Raw genomic sequence first — 16,111 nt, forward strand, 5'->3', positions numbered from 1 at the left:
AGGTTTTACGGGATATATGATATATGTTTCGAATATTTTCCGTTAGATGGTACGCGAGTTTGTTTATGGATACTGGTATACAAATGGTGTTTTATTAGGTTTAGAATTTGCCTAAAAACCGATACTATCCCTTGGTGAAATTGATTTTCTGAATATGGAGAAACTCGAGAAACCACAGATAATTTGTCATATTGAGAAATCAGTAAATTATTCATTATTTGATACCAAATGGATACCTTGCAGTGCAAAGTTTGTGGTTATGGGCTCACGGCCGCGAGGTAGTGGTATAATACAAATCTATGAATTATCCAGCGGAGAATTGAAAATAATTAAAGATATCGAAAGGTCGCAACCTGTAAAATGTGGTACTTTTAAGGCTTCCAGTTTAAAAGACAGATATTTGGCAACTGGAGATTTTCAGGTATCAGTACAAAAATAAAAGCAGTTTATAGAGAAAAATCACATTATCAAAAATTTTTGTTATGATGATATACATAAAATACAGATTTTAATTTGTTGTTCCTACATCCAGAAGACTTAAAGTTGCCTTTATTAGGGTAAACTTAACATCTACAATTTAGAAGATCCCTCCATACCAATTTACACAGCTAAGGCTCACAATGAGATCATCAATGCCATTGATGGAGTTGCTGGACAAAGTGTTGGTTGTGGTGCACCAGAATTAGTAACTGGTTCTAAAGATGGAAGTGTTAAAGTATGGGATCCTAGACAAAAGGATCGTCCAGTAGCTGTAATGGAACCTAAAGAAGGTGAAAGCCGAAGAGACTGTTGGACAGTCACATTTGGAAATTCCTATAACTCTGAAGAAAGAGTTGTAGCTGCAGGTTATGATAATGGAGATGTGAAAATGTTTGATCTGAAAGCAATGTCCGTCAGATGGGAAAGTAATCTGAAGAATGGAGTTTGCAGTGTTGAATTTGACAGAAAAGATATTTCAATGAACAAACTAGTAGCAACAACTTTGGAATCGAAATTCTACTTATTCGATTTAAAAACACAACATCCCAAAAAAGGATTTGCATACCTTACTGAACAAGTAAGAATTAAAATAAAATAGTATATGTACTTGATTCGTTTTAACACAAATGATATTATGTTTAGGCACACAATTCAACAGTATGGTTGGTCAGACATTTGCCTCAAAATCGGGAGATGTTTGTTACTTGTGGCGGAGGAGGAAGCCTTTGTCTTTGGAAATAGTAAATATTTATTTGATTTAAATATTTTGTATTTTATAGATCATTTATTATAATCTTTATTGCAGTAATTATCCAGAAAAAAGGAAGATAGTAGACGCGGATGGCATAGAACAAGGTGTGGTTGGAAATCTGTCTCTTTTACAAAATATCACTGTTTCATCTCAACCAGTTAGTTCTTTGGATTGGAGCCCGGATAAACAAGGATTGGCAGTTTGTACCGCATTTGATCAATGTGTACGGGTTATAATCACTACGAAACTTAATACTTACTGAAAAAAATTGAAAACATTTCTACTATATTCCTTCAAGTTTTTCTACACGACGCTTCTTAATAAAATAGATCATTGATCTTGCAGAGACCAAGGAAAATACAAATGCGCTTTTATATTTGTAAATAATATTACTTACCTCACTTTGTGGTGAGTAAGTAAGTAGTTTTAATTATCAATAAAACAGTTACTGAATTAGTGTCGATAAAATAGACTTCTTTAATCATTCATTCCCGACCTATATTAAAAAAGAGCTTTACCTTTATTCCACAAGATGGACGAATATTCCTATCACCGACAGCTAACGCATTTTGGTTCTACATCGGTCTCTGGCTTTTCTAAGTGTTACACAACTTGGTACGAGCGGCCAGATAAAAGCGAATTATATGTCATTGGGCCAATCTATTTAGGATCAGACCCTTATTAAGTGGCAGCCATCTCTACTGCACAACGTGTTATGCAATATCGATCCGCCATGTTGGCTGCCTTCTAGACAAGCCCACGCCAAGTGCACTTATACCACATTGTTCAAGCCAGCTTTAGCTAGCTTGTATTCAACCATACAAGGTCAGGAATACCACAAGTTTAATTACATAAATTAGCAGTTGCCTCTTCCCTTTTAGCAGGAATGTCTATTATGCATTCGTTTCGTCTCATTTTTGCGCTTGATGCTGTGCCTTTCAATTGGATCACGTGTTTAATCTCGGTTCTATGTTCTCCAAAATGGCGCTTCATTTGTTTTTTTTATTCCTCTTTTCCTTAAGCATGTTACGTTTCTATCGAGATAAGGGGAGGTGGAATCATTCAGACAATAGGCAACTACAAAATACTGTTCTCTATTGATCTTTCTTGCAAATTTTGATGGATAATAGTAACTCATTAGAGATATCAGGGATTAAGGAGGTATTTCATAGATGGAAAAATATTTTTATTTATTTTGTGTCACAAATACTGTAGTGGCAGTGACAGTGCTTGAAATTTTTCATTGAATGTAAGACTTCTTTTTAATGTAGGCGTGTACCAATAAACTGTTAGTACAAACTTTGTAATAATAAACTCTCTCTTAAAATTACAAATTCATTTCTAATGTAAGTTTGCTTCGATTGACACTCCGTGTGCAACGTGTAACGCAGTTAAAACGCTAATTTCTTCATAAGCAGGTACATATGTTGATCAATCTCGAAACCGTGTAGGTTGTTCGCGTCACCCTGTAGCCGCATCAGTAGTCCTCCGAAGGATACGTAAGCGGATCTGTAACAGAAAAGAAATGGCAAATGTTATTTCAACAAAAACATTTTTATATATTTCACAAGTGGTTACGCAAATTTTCCTGTGACTATGTTCTCCCTGATCACCGGAAAAACACTTCATTCTGCAGAAAAAGTTCTAACGAACTTAGAGAACTCTAAGACTTCAGAACAATTGGGGACCTAGAGAATTTTAGGGTGGGCTAGTTCTAGGGAACCCTAGACTCAAGATTACTCATTACCCCCAAGGATATTTTAATTTTAGGGAACGTTAATATTCGGTAGATTTGACACTTCAGTAGTACTTTTATTATTAAATTTATCATTATAGATGGAAGTTTATCGGTTTTTTTTTTTACGGTGTTTACTGATGTATATCTTCTTCAACCGCAGTATGGGCGTAGATCTGCGATCGTCATAATTGCAGTGCCGATAGCGGTCGTATACACAACATAGCCACACAACCAGCTAACAACACTGCCAACATGCCAATCGCAAGAATTATTTTCCCAAGGTTTCTTCCCGCGCTCTTCCTTCCCCTCTTCCGGCCGCGTGATTCCGCGTTGACTCAACAATAGAAACGCAGCTTCTGGGCATCTGAGATTAGTATTATAAGCTATGTATCATGTACATTTTCCGAGTTTCGTAATACCCCTAAAACGATACGCAAATAATTACAAAATTACTATACTTTAATCGACATAATTATAGAACTTTGTTCTAAATATTAAAAAATTAAATATTTGTAAATTTCTGTGAGGTCTTATGGATCTCACCTTACTGCCTAACATAACAAAATGGTCACTGTATCAGTTACACATATACGTTAATATAATTTTCAAATTTTAATTGAACAGAAGGAATTATTTATGCTATTATTTTGAGAGAGAATACTGCAAACGATTGGAGCAGAGAATATTTAAACAACCGGTGGAATATTTATACACATGTTTAGGAAGTTGCGCCGCTATCGATTGACCTTGCTCCCGAATTTCTGACCATCCACAGTAAGAGCTGATTATTTTTAACCGAAGTATTCTGGGTTTCTGTTCCTCTCATCTATCCTCCCTCTTTGCTTTCCCCCTCCTCCTCGTTTCTTATTGAATTAAATGTATCTCTATTATAAACTTTGCAAATATTGGGCAACTTGTACTTTCAAATAACATTGACAGTGGTACACGACTTGTAACAAGATTTTGCAATCATCTTTTATTCCTATTACTATTAATACCACCACTGTGGACGTTAAGTTCATATATATTTTTAGGTTAGAATCTCTAAGCTCGCGGCGGAAAATTCGAATTTCAAAATATAAATTTTTGGAGGCATACGCAACCAACAGTTTTTGAATGCACAAGCGTGTATTCTATTCTTAAAAGAAAACCACGTGTCTTGCATAAAATATGTACATAATAATGATGCTTTCGTTCAGATATCTGCGCGCGTCGCGAACGAACTACACGAATGGTGGTTTCGTTTTCATCTTGAATGGAGGAAAAAAAAAACAAAGAGTAAAGAAAAGGCGTATTCCCTGTGACCTCAGAATGACTTGCTACTGAAATCAGCGTTTCTAAGAAGTAACGACTAAAGGTGACGGTATGAGAATGAAATGATGAGAAGGATGCAGCACAGCATGATTTTTATTGTCATTATAATTACAATGGTCAGTGAGATAAAAACGTTGGAACCTTGCGGTAAATCTAACGACGACAACAGGCATAACCCACATCTTAATTTACTAGCAATTTAAAGGTTTCAAAAAAAGGTATTTTTTTATTATTTAATTAATATGGAAAGATCTTTTTCTAAGTCTCCGCAGGAACGCATGTGGTTCCACCTATGGCGGCCGCTAGAAGGTTCACATACGGTCATTAGATTTCTCTTAATTGAAGAAAAAAATGCTCCCAGCATTCGTCTTTAATTATCCACATTCTTTACACTGTACGCGAGGATAAGTAAGAATTTTAGGTTAGAAAGGCAAATGGTGGTGGGCTTCTTCAAAGGAGGCCTACGTTGCCCTCAAGTGTACACTCTCACCCATTCCATATAGAACAGGTTGGCTACTATGCAAAATAAAAAATTAACCAAAAGTTAGGAGCATTAAGGAGGAGCTTTGCGATGAATCGTAAACGCCCTTGTCGAAATGGGACACGAAGTCTTACATAACTTAAAACGCGTCAGACAGAAAGGGCTACAGTGAACGAATGTTGAGGGGATATAAATATATTGTTGTGTACGCGAGGATCGATAAAAAAAGGAAGAAAAACAAGTCGACCGCGAGGAATACTTTCATTTGACTTGTTTCGAGACGTAGTAGCATTCCAAGAATACGTTACACACAGACGCCATCATACAATATATCAGAGAAGTTGAAAGCTGCGTTGATTTTCGTATGACTCCGGGAGAGGCTGCCACTTGGTGAAATTCTTGATCAGCAACAAGGATTTATGTGCAGCGGTATGAACAGGTTTCCACATTACCATTTGTAAATTTACACGTGGTTCACAATATGTATGAAACATAGCCTATTATTGGCGATAGTCAAATTACATTATCGTCGAATTTCTCTTTAACTTGTATGTAAAAATGTGGTAACCCTCGGATGACGGATCAATTATGATCCAGATAAAAATTAGTAGTTTGCAACAGACTGTGGACCACGTGTGTACAAGCACTCTCTGTATGGTATTTAAGGAGAAAACCATACAGGTTTACCTGGTACCAAATAAAATTGGTATGCGGGTGTTTGTCATGTAACGCCACTGGTTCCACCAGTATTCACACCATTTTTTTTTTTTTCGTATTCAATGAAAAATGTGTGCACGTGTTTGGAACCTGTTTCTTCAGCGGATGTTCTATGATCTAATTTAAGATTATAATTTCGCAATCCTCATTCTACTTTCCAATTTTAACCTGGTGCACGCGTTTGGACGTTTTTGATGCGTGCACCAATTTTGACATGGTGGTGCATTGCGTCTTTGAATATTGAGGATATTAATCCTAGATCACTACTTGAATTATTTCGATCTCTTTATAAATATTTATTTATCGCTACACAATATCCAAATACATAGTTCATCGATAATATACCGAAGTGCCGATAGGCTGATATGTATATTTTTTTTCATTACCGATATATTTATTCTAAGAGTCTTTTTATTGTTTCATTATACATACTACTATCGATTAATAAGACGTTATCAATTATAGTACACTCGCGATCATATCAGACTCCCCAGGAAGAATGATGGAGGAGCCCTAGACTCTCAACCCTACCCCTTAGACGTCATCGGAGAAAGTGACAGCACGAGGGAGGCCTCATATACATATATATGTAGGCCCGTGGCGCACTAGCACTTGCGCAGAAACGTGTGCGCAGAAGAACTGAATTGATATCTATCTTGTTATTCATATTTCTTAGTTATATACTTAATTTTATGATATTCAATACCTAAAAATTATATTATTTTGTTTCTAAATCACTTTTAATATTATTATTATCAAAATTAGCATATAGAAAACTTCTGTTTCCTCTATATAGCCAGTTTTTCTAGCGAAGCCTGACTTGATCGCGGGTGTATCAACATTAAATGATAAGACTGAAAGAAAGAAATATAAGTATCGCAATTATTGAATGATTCGTTACAATGTATGTTGAATCGAGTTCATTTTTCAGAATATATACGCTCTTGACAATTAACAAATTCATCAAGCAAACAAACAATGACCGTGCAATGAATGATCGATTGACTTCTTACGAGACATAGGCGCGTACGTAACATCATACCGGAACCGAACACGATACACTTTGCTAGTAACGCGATCCGTGCTTCCTTTTACGTATCCAATTGTTCACTGATTCCGGGTGTCTTCGCGCGAACGTGACGTAACACGTGACATTGTAACTTCATGTTTTTCAATGACACCGTGGCGCGTCGTGGCCGACGTGTGGATTTTTCTGCTGGGATGATACAGAAACGAGGATAGAGACGCGAACTTACAAACACACGCAATCTGTACCCTCGTTGTTCATCGCGATACACTTTTAGATATACTCTGTCAGTTTATCCCCTCCCATGCATACTGTGTCCCGCGTTCATTTTACAAATACTTTTGCAATAAAAAACTAACTTCTAAGGCAATAATTAACCCGTCGAGCTACTAAGTAATATGTTCTAAAAATTAACACAAGGTATAGCTCAAAAGGTTAATAAAATGAAAATTTGTGTCTATCAGAGGAAAGCATTCGCCGGTGAAAAGGAATACAATGGCTATTTTCTAAGCGTAATGCAATTGGAAAGTCTTTTTAAAACGTTGCACCGCTGAAAACCAGCAGCTCGGTGACCGTTACTCTGGTGGCGGTGACAGGAGAGATGTCGTACCAGATAGTGCATTTACAGTATTCAGGGCCCGTGTAAACGCGCATCTGGCACGAGCCCCAACTGCCCCGTAATCTCATATTGGCTCGCTTTAACCCTCGTGTTCATGCTCCTTCTCTCCCTCTCTTTCTGTTTCACGTTGCCATTCTTCGTTGTTCTCTTTTTTTTTAAGTTAACTGTTTTATCCCGCACGAATTCTCTTAATTACTGAAACTAATTCTATTTTAACCCTCGGACGACGGATCATGAAGAGAGCCCCAATTATAATTTAATTTTGTATCTCATGTCATTCTTGTTTTTTAAATTTTACACTATTTCTTTAAAAATTTATCCGCTGTTCAAGGGTTAATAGAATTTCCTTTTGAAAACCGTTCGTCTATTATTTAAAGTATTTAATTTAGAAATCTCTTTATCGGAAGTTTTAACGCGTATGATTATTAAAATATAAATTTTATATATTAAGTATCTTGATTTACGCGTTTTTTATCGACAGTCGAATGTAAAATAAATATAGATTTATTTAAGTAAGATTGTCAGCTGATACCACTTTTCCTTCGTTAAAGAGTGAAACGAGGAGAGACGTCTCTAATAATAGGTGACCGTCCTCGGTGCCGCGACGCTCTGGCGTCGGGACGCACTCACATTAGTTACAGTTAATATAGCATCTCAAAGCGTGTAATTAAAAGCCGGTTTTCTTTTCGTCTAACACAGAAATTACATTCGACTATCGAATTTCTTGAGATTAACAACCACTAATATAAATAGAAAAATTTTTATTTTATACGTATCATTACGTCACGTGACGTCATATGAAAACGTAAAATCATTATAAGTGTATTTTTGTATTTCTTAATTATAAGTTTAAAACTTTTTTATGTTCCCGATGCAAATTTTATTTTAAACGTGTTTACGTCACAAAAGGTTATTACCGCGAATTAAAATCCCGAGCTTAAACGTTGTTTACAATGCAGCGATATAACTTGCGTACACAGTCAATTGTACATAGAAGTTGCCGAAAGGAGTCACGCGATAACGGTGCAATAGTAAAAGAAAAAACACGATAATACATATATGTAGTTAGAATCGAAAAACTGATTTAAAAACACTTAACGATTCTATATTACTACCGTCGCGCATGCGCCCAACTACCCTGGTCGACGGGGGACAATTGCAATTCACGTGCGTTACGCAACCGTTCCGAGCGCAGCTCGAAATATTCACTGCTTCTTCCTTCGAGACTATGTTTCGATTAATAAAATCGTCGAGAGTCAATTGTAGTTGACGATCTACGTCGAGATTATGTAATCGAGAGAAATCAGATCCGTGAACGAATTAAACATAAAGCAGCACCGAAGTGTGCTAAAAGCGAGTCGAAAAACAAGAGGATCGCTTTTTTATGTGACGACGTCTAATCCATCGAGCGCCTACCATCGGCGATGACTGCAACCTCTCCATCCGTCCGCGGAATGCGAAACGAAATCTTAATGTTATACAATTACAACCTTGAAGACTGAACTGCGTGCAAGAATTTATTTCGATGAAATTGTTTTGGAATCGATGCATCTTATGATTTCCCTATTGCATGTTGGTTGCGTGTATGACAGCGACACCTTGACGAGAACCGAGAATTCACGTTTGGACACACACTATCGAAACACGAGACGTATCGAGCATTTTTCCACAAATTGTGCAATCTGAAAGATGTTCTATGATTGACCTTATGACCTTGAATAAATCACGGAGAATCGCATTTCCAACGAATACATCACACAATTGTGTAAATTGACTCGTCACTAAACATGTACAGCTTCCTTAAAACGGTACTACTATTTTCACAACTCTTCAAATCGAACCAATCCAATTTATTTCACAGAGTGAACACATGTGCGAGCGGTCAACCGTCGTTGTAACATAACCTGAGACAGAGAAGAACGATCAGAACAGAGGACAGACACGAAAGTTGATTTCGATCGATGGACACGCGTTAACAGAGTGAACCACCCGCTGTGAAGTGCACTCGCACACACGGTTCTTGTAACGAAATTATACGGCAACAAACAGGGAATACAAGCGACACGCGCGACGACTAGTTGACGACTAAAGTAGTCAGTCACACTACTGTAGTGAACTACTACGACGTGTGACCGTAGGAGCAGCAGCAGCAGTAGCGAGTAGAAACGGCGCTGCACACTCATTGCCTCTATTTCGACTACTTTGTTACACAATCTCGTGCGTGTATACATATATCGGTTCCTTCTAACCGTTTTTCTCAGCCGATTTGGCCGCGGGATAATGTTTTTAAAGCTATGAAATACTATGCATAGCTGAGGAAAACTTAGATAGTGGAAAGGGATATAACAACTTTAACCCTTTTACAGGGAGCCCCAGCACTCAACACTCCAAACATATTTATAGATGATCTTAGCGATATAAAATATAATATAAATTCACATATTCAATTAATATACTACAGAAATTCATGAAAAAACGTTTGGAACCCATCCTCGCCGGGATTCGAACCCTGATCTTCCGAGTGGTAGTAGTTAGTGACGCTACCCGTTACGTTAACGAAACCCACTGACATAACCTTATCTTTACAATTCCACTTATTAGATATTAATTTCAATATTAATAATTTATATCATTGAGTACAATTGAAGCAAATGATGTCCCCTTCCCCTAGATCATCTATCTTTTTCCCTGGAAAAGGACTAACGTATTCAACCTAGAGGGCACTAAACGCGATGGGAACTCAAGAGCAAAGAGGTCCAAGCGGAAAATTAAACCTAACTGACTGAATTACTATTTATAGTGATGTTGAAGATGGGCTTGGTGGGCAAGCAACTGAAACAAGCTATTAATAGCATTGTTCTTGTTGTTGTTTGTTAAAAGCAGATTGGAAAGGGGTGTTCCAGCTACACATAAAAAAAAACAAGGCTTCAGGGACTTATCAAGAGGCCTTCTCGCGAAAGACAATTTCGGGAAGGCTGTTCCAGAAACTAGTGAGCCCAATGCATGTGCCAAATCGGTCTCCCATAATGCGTGTCGACGACGTACGAAGATAGAAAGCAAATGGAAGAGAACGTGCAAGATGCAATTGCCGTTGCTCTATCGTGCGTGCTACCGTCCATTGGGATGACTCGTGCAAAGAACAAAGATCAACGACTTCGTAATTAGTAAATTTTTCAAGTTACCAAGAATCTTCGACGTGGGAAGTGTCTAATATTACAATGTACCTCGACAAAACTTCTAATCCTTACTCCAAAACTCCACTAAAAGACTACTAAAATGGGCCATCCGCTTATTTAATCTTTTCCCTAGAATCCCCAAAAATATGTACCTACTGAACGCTAAGAGAGAATGACGCGTGCCTCGATAACGGGACGATCCACGTAATTTTCAGACGAGGTAAAGTCACGGAGAACAGCGACGGTTGTAATTGGATCACTTTGCCGCTAAACGAGCTTAACGATCGATTCTGCCTTCCACTCTAATGGTATAATGCGCAGAGGCGATAGAATGGATCTTCTGTGGTCTGACGTTGTTTTAATAACGGAAGCGTCGAGAAATCATGAATCCCAAACATGTAACGATGATGGTATCACTGAGCATAAGGAAACTAATGATCCCTTCGGAAGAATGGAATTTTATTCGATTCCAAAATCGAAGGTTCACTATGTGCTACCTGCCACTCTATTCGAACCAACGAGACTATGTATACTCGGCCCATGGTATACATGCCAAGAGCCATGAACTATACACCAACCAAACGAGTGCCTAAGTGGATCTTCAGGTCTCGAGACGTCTCCCCCATCGGCAAGGGGTACTCTCTCGAACAAGTTGTTTTCGTTCGATGGAGAGGCTTTCTGTTCGCGTTACCGACCGACACTGTACTTATTCGCCAAGTGAAAACGACCGTCCGATCGCGTACGCGGAAAAATGCTAAAAGTCCGTAGTCTGAGACTTCGCGAGGAGAACTAGCCGCGACTAGGCAGAGACGGTACGACATTGCGCTTGTAGAACCGCTTTAACGTGCGAGGCAAACGGGCGACGTGTTACACAACGATGGCCAAAAAAGCTGTGCCAAGCTGCGTGGCGCTGGGCCACGGGGCGTAAATGTGTCCACCTAACCTCGAAACAAGACAGAGAAGTGGTACATACGCAACCCGTCAGACTCTTATCCACACGTTCATACCGCGCGGGCGCGTGTGTATGTGATAGAGAGGTCTTCGGTGTGTGTAACGCGCGTGTTTTAGGGTTGCGAAAAAGCTCATGGTTATTTGGACTCGTTTCTCGGCTCGGTTCGTCTAGGACACGCGTGTTACATAGGTGAATCATTAATCAATAATTAATGATTATTTTTAATAATTCAAATTCGAATTTCTATGTTTTAGCTTTTAATCCTTCTTACGAAGGCCGCACTAACCCTGTACCATTTCTATATATTTTAAATTATTTATATTTATGCAAATAAAATTCAAACTAATTGGTTTCTTGGAATTTTGTGTTATAGAACCGGCCTAATTATAAACAATATTGAAAAATTTCATTTCAATCACTACTCAGTCATAAATGTCTTGTACGAAGAAAAGGTTAAGACTCATTCTTTAACAAGGTGTTTTCCGACGGATATCCGGTGGAGGTGACGATCCGGATATAGGTCACACCGGGAACGATCGATTCTCAAGGTGGTGGATGGCTATCGAATGCATTAAACAAACTACTTTCAGTAGTTTCCGCGTACCACCTTCGCACGAAATATAATTAGTGCCAATTATTGAATATGCGCATGACGCTTTACCGTCAATAAATTTCCATCGATCTCAAGAAAAGAGGGAGAGTCGAGAGAGAGAGAGAGAGAGAGAGAGAGAGAAAGAGTCACCACATGCGCCACCTGCTAGTTGCACACGCGTACTTTTACTTTTAATGTCCACGTCAATCGCGTGTACATTCGCGATCAAATTAGGCTTCTCTAGGGAAAATAGAGAATTCTCAAAATCTTAATTTTGACGATATTAATATTAAATTAAATAATTTAGAAATAAAATAAAAACATAAAATTTAGTATATAACTGAGAAATATGAATAACAAATAAAGACCAATTCAAATGCCCCACGTAAACGTTTACGCACACGTGATTGGATCGGCTCCTGTTCCCTATGTGTGTACATATATGTATACATACATGAGAACCCTTTCTCTACGCTGTCATTCTCCTCGCGTATGCCAATGGGGAAGAGCTAGATATAATTTTTCCATAGACATAATTTTTCCTAGAAAAGCCTGATTTTAGGCAAGGACTCTATCAATAATGAAACTCATACATATGTTCTCAATAAAAAATATTCAAATATCCAAGTTATTTTATATAAGATTTTCTAATGCACGTTAGACAATTACTGTAGCATGCGAGACTTGCATACACAACCCATTCGCTTTTACACTGTTCCATAAATCATGAAAATTTGCCTTCTGATAAGATTGTAACATATCAAAGTTCGGTTTTATTCTTTATTCGTGAAAGAGAAAAAGCTTGGCATAGCATGGTGATTCATATGCAGGTAACGGTATGAGTCAGAATTATTTTTTGTCTATACCACTGAAACGCCCTTTTGATCGAAAGCACTATGAATGATATTCTCCTCCCTAAATGACGCAAGGATATGGCGAGACAAATATGTATTTGCAATTTTTACGATTTCGGGGATTTTGAGACCGCACGTAACGCTATGTACTCGAATTTACCAAATAAATTGAACATGTTTACTGTATAACAACAAAGGATTAATGGAAATTTACCGTAGTCCCACGGAATTGTATAAATTACGATAAACCATGTAAGCCTAGACCAGTATTTATAAATTAGCACATATATATCATACGTGTTGGTCGTGACATCAAGCTGGACTCTGTTGCTCGTCGATATTCACCTGCGTAATCGATTCCATGTTCGAATACCACAAAATGAACAAACATATCAAGCGAGGCTGCTGCCTGTCATTATCCGCATAGAATCGTAAAATCAGTAGCAGCTTTCAAATTCAAAAACATGAGTCCATCCATAAAAATAATTAAAAAAGAAAAAACATAATTGAAACAATAAAAGAAGGAGGAGCGAGCAAGAAGGATCCAAGAACAGTAAGAATCTTGCCAAAGACAATAGCAGTAAGGCAGGGATGGGGATAATGAAGAAAAAGAGTGGAGGGAAAGAGAGGGAGACATGATAAAGAGCAAACAGCAGCCTCCCTTGCCAGGTGAACGGAACCTGGTCCGACGGCGACTTAATCTTAGAACACCTCCTCCACTGCCAACAAACGAACAGACTTCTCACCGTCACACTACCCTGTGTGGGATTCACTTTCGTCATCGTGGAACACGTCGCGGATCGGTACACGCACACGGCGTGGTTACCGCACAACACACCGCGGCTGCGACGGTTAACGGACTAAAGAAGTGGACGCGCAACGACGCGAAAACTGATATGCTATCGCGACACGATCTCGGTTCTCGCAACACCACGCGACGCGACCGGAGTATTCAGGGAGAACACAGAAATCGGAAGAGAACACGATCGAACGCGAGAGAAAGAGGTAGAATAATTAGGTACAGACGGAGTGAAACCGAGAGAGAGAGAGAGCGCGAACAAGGAAGTAGAGTGGTAGGAGAGGTAAAACGTAAACACGACACAGAAAGGGATCCATAGCGGGGTTCTATCCTCTATGTAAACGCTCGTTCAAGTATTTCGCGACGGTGGAGTCCTCGTTGTCTCGTAAAACAACACAACGTATCCGCGCGAGGAAAGTGCACCTGCGCGGTCCTGCGTCGTTTTCTCGGTCGCGGCCCGTTTGTCCCTGTGGTGCCACCTCTCTACCCCTCCCAGCCTACTAACCCTCTCCCCCCTTGGTTCCTCCTCGACTGCGCCTAACCCTCTCCTCCTCTTTTTACGTTCCAACTTGCCGCTCATCGACTGGAGGGGACTAAGAGGCACCTTCTGCCTCCTCTTTCTCGCACCGTTCCCCTCCCTAGTTCTGCGGCAACATCCACGTCCCTGTAACACCACCCACTCATCCAACACCCGACGTGTACCGTCGAGAGTCGATTACCGTCCGACAGAGAACCGGGGACGGACCCTTCCACTCGATACAAGTGGCCGAGAGACAGACACACCAATATGGCCGACTAAATTCAAGCGGTCGTGGCACACAGCCGGGAGATTATGTAAGTCCCGCGGATGATTATGAGTTTTCGCATCGTCAGAGCGGAGGGACGCATTTGCTTTTGCTCGGATGGTAATTGAAAGGCGAGATTTTAAAATTGACCCTTATTGAGTCACCTCAGGATTAAACGCGCCTGAGTGTCACAGTCGGAATGGTCATTAGTACGCTAATTAACCCTTCGACTTGTGGACCGTAAAAGCTACACGAGTCCTATACACTCTAGCCGAACAGCGCGAATTTTTTCAATGGTCGTTGAACCCAAACAGATTCGATCGATATAAAGTGCACCGGAGTTGCACGAAACCGGGATCATTCGTGATTGAACCGTATGCGGGGGTTGTATACGGGGTTACCCCGTCGGGTGTTACGATACAAAGTCGAGGAAAAGCTCTTGTGTGCTACAAATCCAAAATTAGACACTGCCAATCACCAAGAGCAATCTATATACGGGGAGGACAATCGATTACCTTCGGGGAACGGAGTGTACCGTCGAAGCTATCGTGCTCGATATTAATCGGCCCGATGTACGGACGATATTAATAGCTCGATTAGGAAGGACCAACACAAAGCAATTGGCTCGTGAGAGAGATCGAATGCTAACCAGGTTAATACAATTCAGCAGGATGATACTCGGAGATGTCTCGCATTGTCAAATTACATAAGCCACAGTGGTAGCAAAGAAAACCAGTGATTTTTCATTCGTCACAATTCCGGTAACTTTGGATCTATCATAAAGCCAGGTATTGTTTGCGCGAGAGTGAAGCAAACTCTGCTTTTGGCTCGGCGACAAGCTGGTCGTGCGCAGTTGGCTTGGTTCAATATAAAAAGAATTCACGGGGACGAGTGGATTTGGTTGGGATCATTAATAGGAATCGTTCGAGTTCAAAATTAACAACGATAACTTGTCGGAAATAAGCTAACGATAAAACAGAAGGATTAGTTAAAACCGTGTGACTGCGCAGTTCGTTTCGTCCGAACGAGCAAGCGTTTTAATTAAATTGTAATGGAAGAGTCGATTACTATAGACCGTAACCTCAAAGGACAGTTTGATTGTCAATTAATCGCAGAAGACATCCCGGGCAGAACTTCGTAAACAACAACGAAATTATTCCCAGGGGTTGGAGAGAAAAAAGAAAACCCCCCCGTGAAACATCGAGACCGTATACTACGAAAGCCGCGTCGCCCTGTCTGACTACGAATCGAACTTTTCTACTTTGAAACCGAGCGAGGCGGCGGAGATGCACGAATGAGCACGAGGGAAGCCGAAGCAACACGTGGCCCCGGGAACACACGAGCGACTACTGTTCGTACTATACATACAGCCGATTATTCTAGCTATGAAAGTCCGGAACTGTTACGAGCTCTTCACGACTCAATGTCACGGTTTCAGCACGTGCGATAAACGCGTCCAAGTGTGACAGAATCGACGAGAAAACAGAGAGAAAAAGGGAGTGGGGAAAACGGAATAAAGAAAGGAACGCGAATGAATAACGATTACAACGCAGTTGGTTCATTTGGAGAAGCAGGCACAGCTGGTGGTGGGGGTAAAGTTGGAACCAATCGGATTACGCCGTCGATGATGTCCAATCAGAAGCGGCAATTTTATAGGACTTGAAATTTCCCGAACAATTTAAATGACCCATATGTATATTCTGAACATTGATGTGTGCGATATTTAAAACAATTGTAATAATTTAACACGTTTGTCTGAAAATATATTAACATTGTCAGAAATGCAACCTAAATTGTCCTAATCAATTGTGAACTTACTACCTCTC

At 39.6% G+C, this 16,111-nt stretch overlaps 2 protein-coding genes across 4 annotated transcripts in view; one reads left to right on the forward strand and one right to left on the reverse strand.

Annotated features, from left to right (window-relative positions):
- The first annotated feature begins 34 nt into the window (after positions 1 to 34).
- Positions 35 to 1,710, forward strand: Wdr92 (dynein axonemal assembly factor 10). The gene is made up of 4 exons (XM_034321129.2): positions 35 to 421; positions 557 to 1,057; positions 1,123 to 1,220; positions 1,286 to 1,710. Exons 1-4 carry the CDS (start codon positions 155 to 157, stop codon positions 1,491 to 1,493), a joined length of 1,074 nt encoding a protein of 357 aa, XP_034177020.2. The 5' UTR covers positions 35 to 154; the 3' UTR covers positions 1,494 to 1,710.
- Positions 1,711 to 2,517: 807 nt separating this feature from the next.
- Positions 2,518 to 16,111, reverse strand: part of Rpb8 (DNA-directed RNA polymerases I, II, and III subunit Rpb8) — a 44,595-nt gene continuing 31,001 nt past the window's right edge. For all 3 annotated transcript variants that reach the window (XM_034321132.2, XM_034321135.2, XM_034321134.2), the window contains exon 5: positions 2,518 to 2,740. In XM_034321132.2, coding sequence (XP_034177023.1) covers positions 2,623 to 2,740 — 118 coding nt within the window. In that variant the 3' untranslated portion in view covers positions 2,518 to 2,622. The remainder of the gene's footprint in view (positions 2,741 to 16,111) is intronic.

Source organism: Osmia lignaria, chromosome 12 (assembly GCF_051020975.1).
Source record: "Osmia lignaria lignaria isolate PbOS001 chromosome 12, iyOsmLign1, whole genome shotgun sequence".
In the NCBI taxonomy this organism is placed as follows: domain Eukaryota; kingdom Metazoa; phylum Arthropoda; class Insecta; order Hymenoptera; family Megachilidae; genus Osmia; species Osmia lignaria.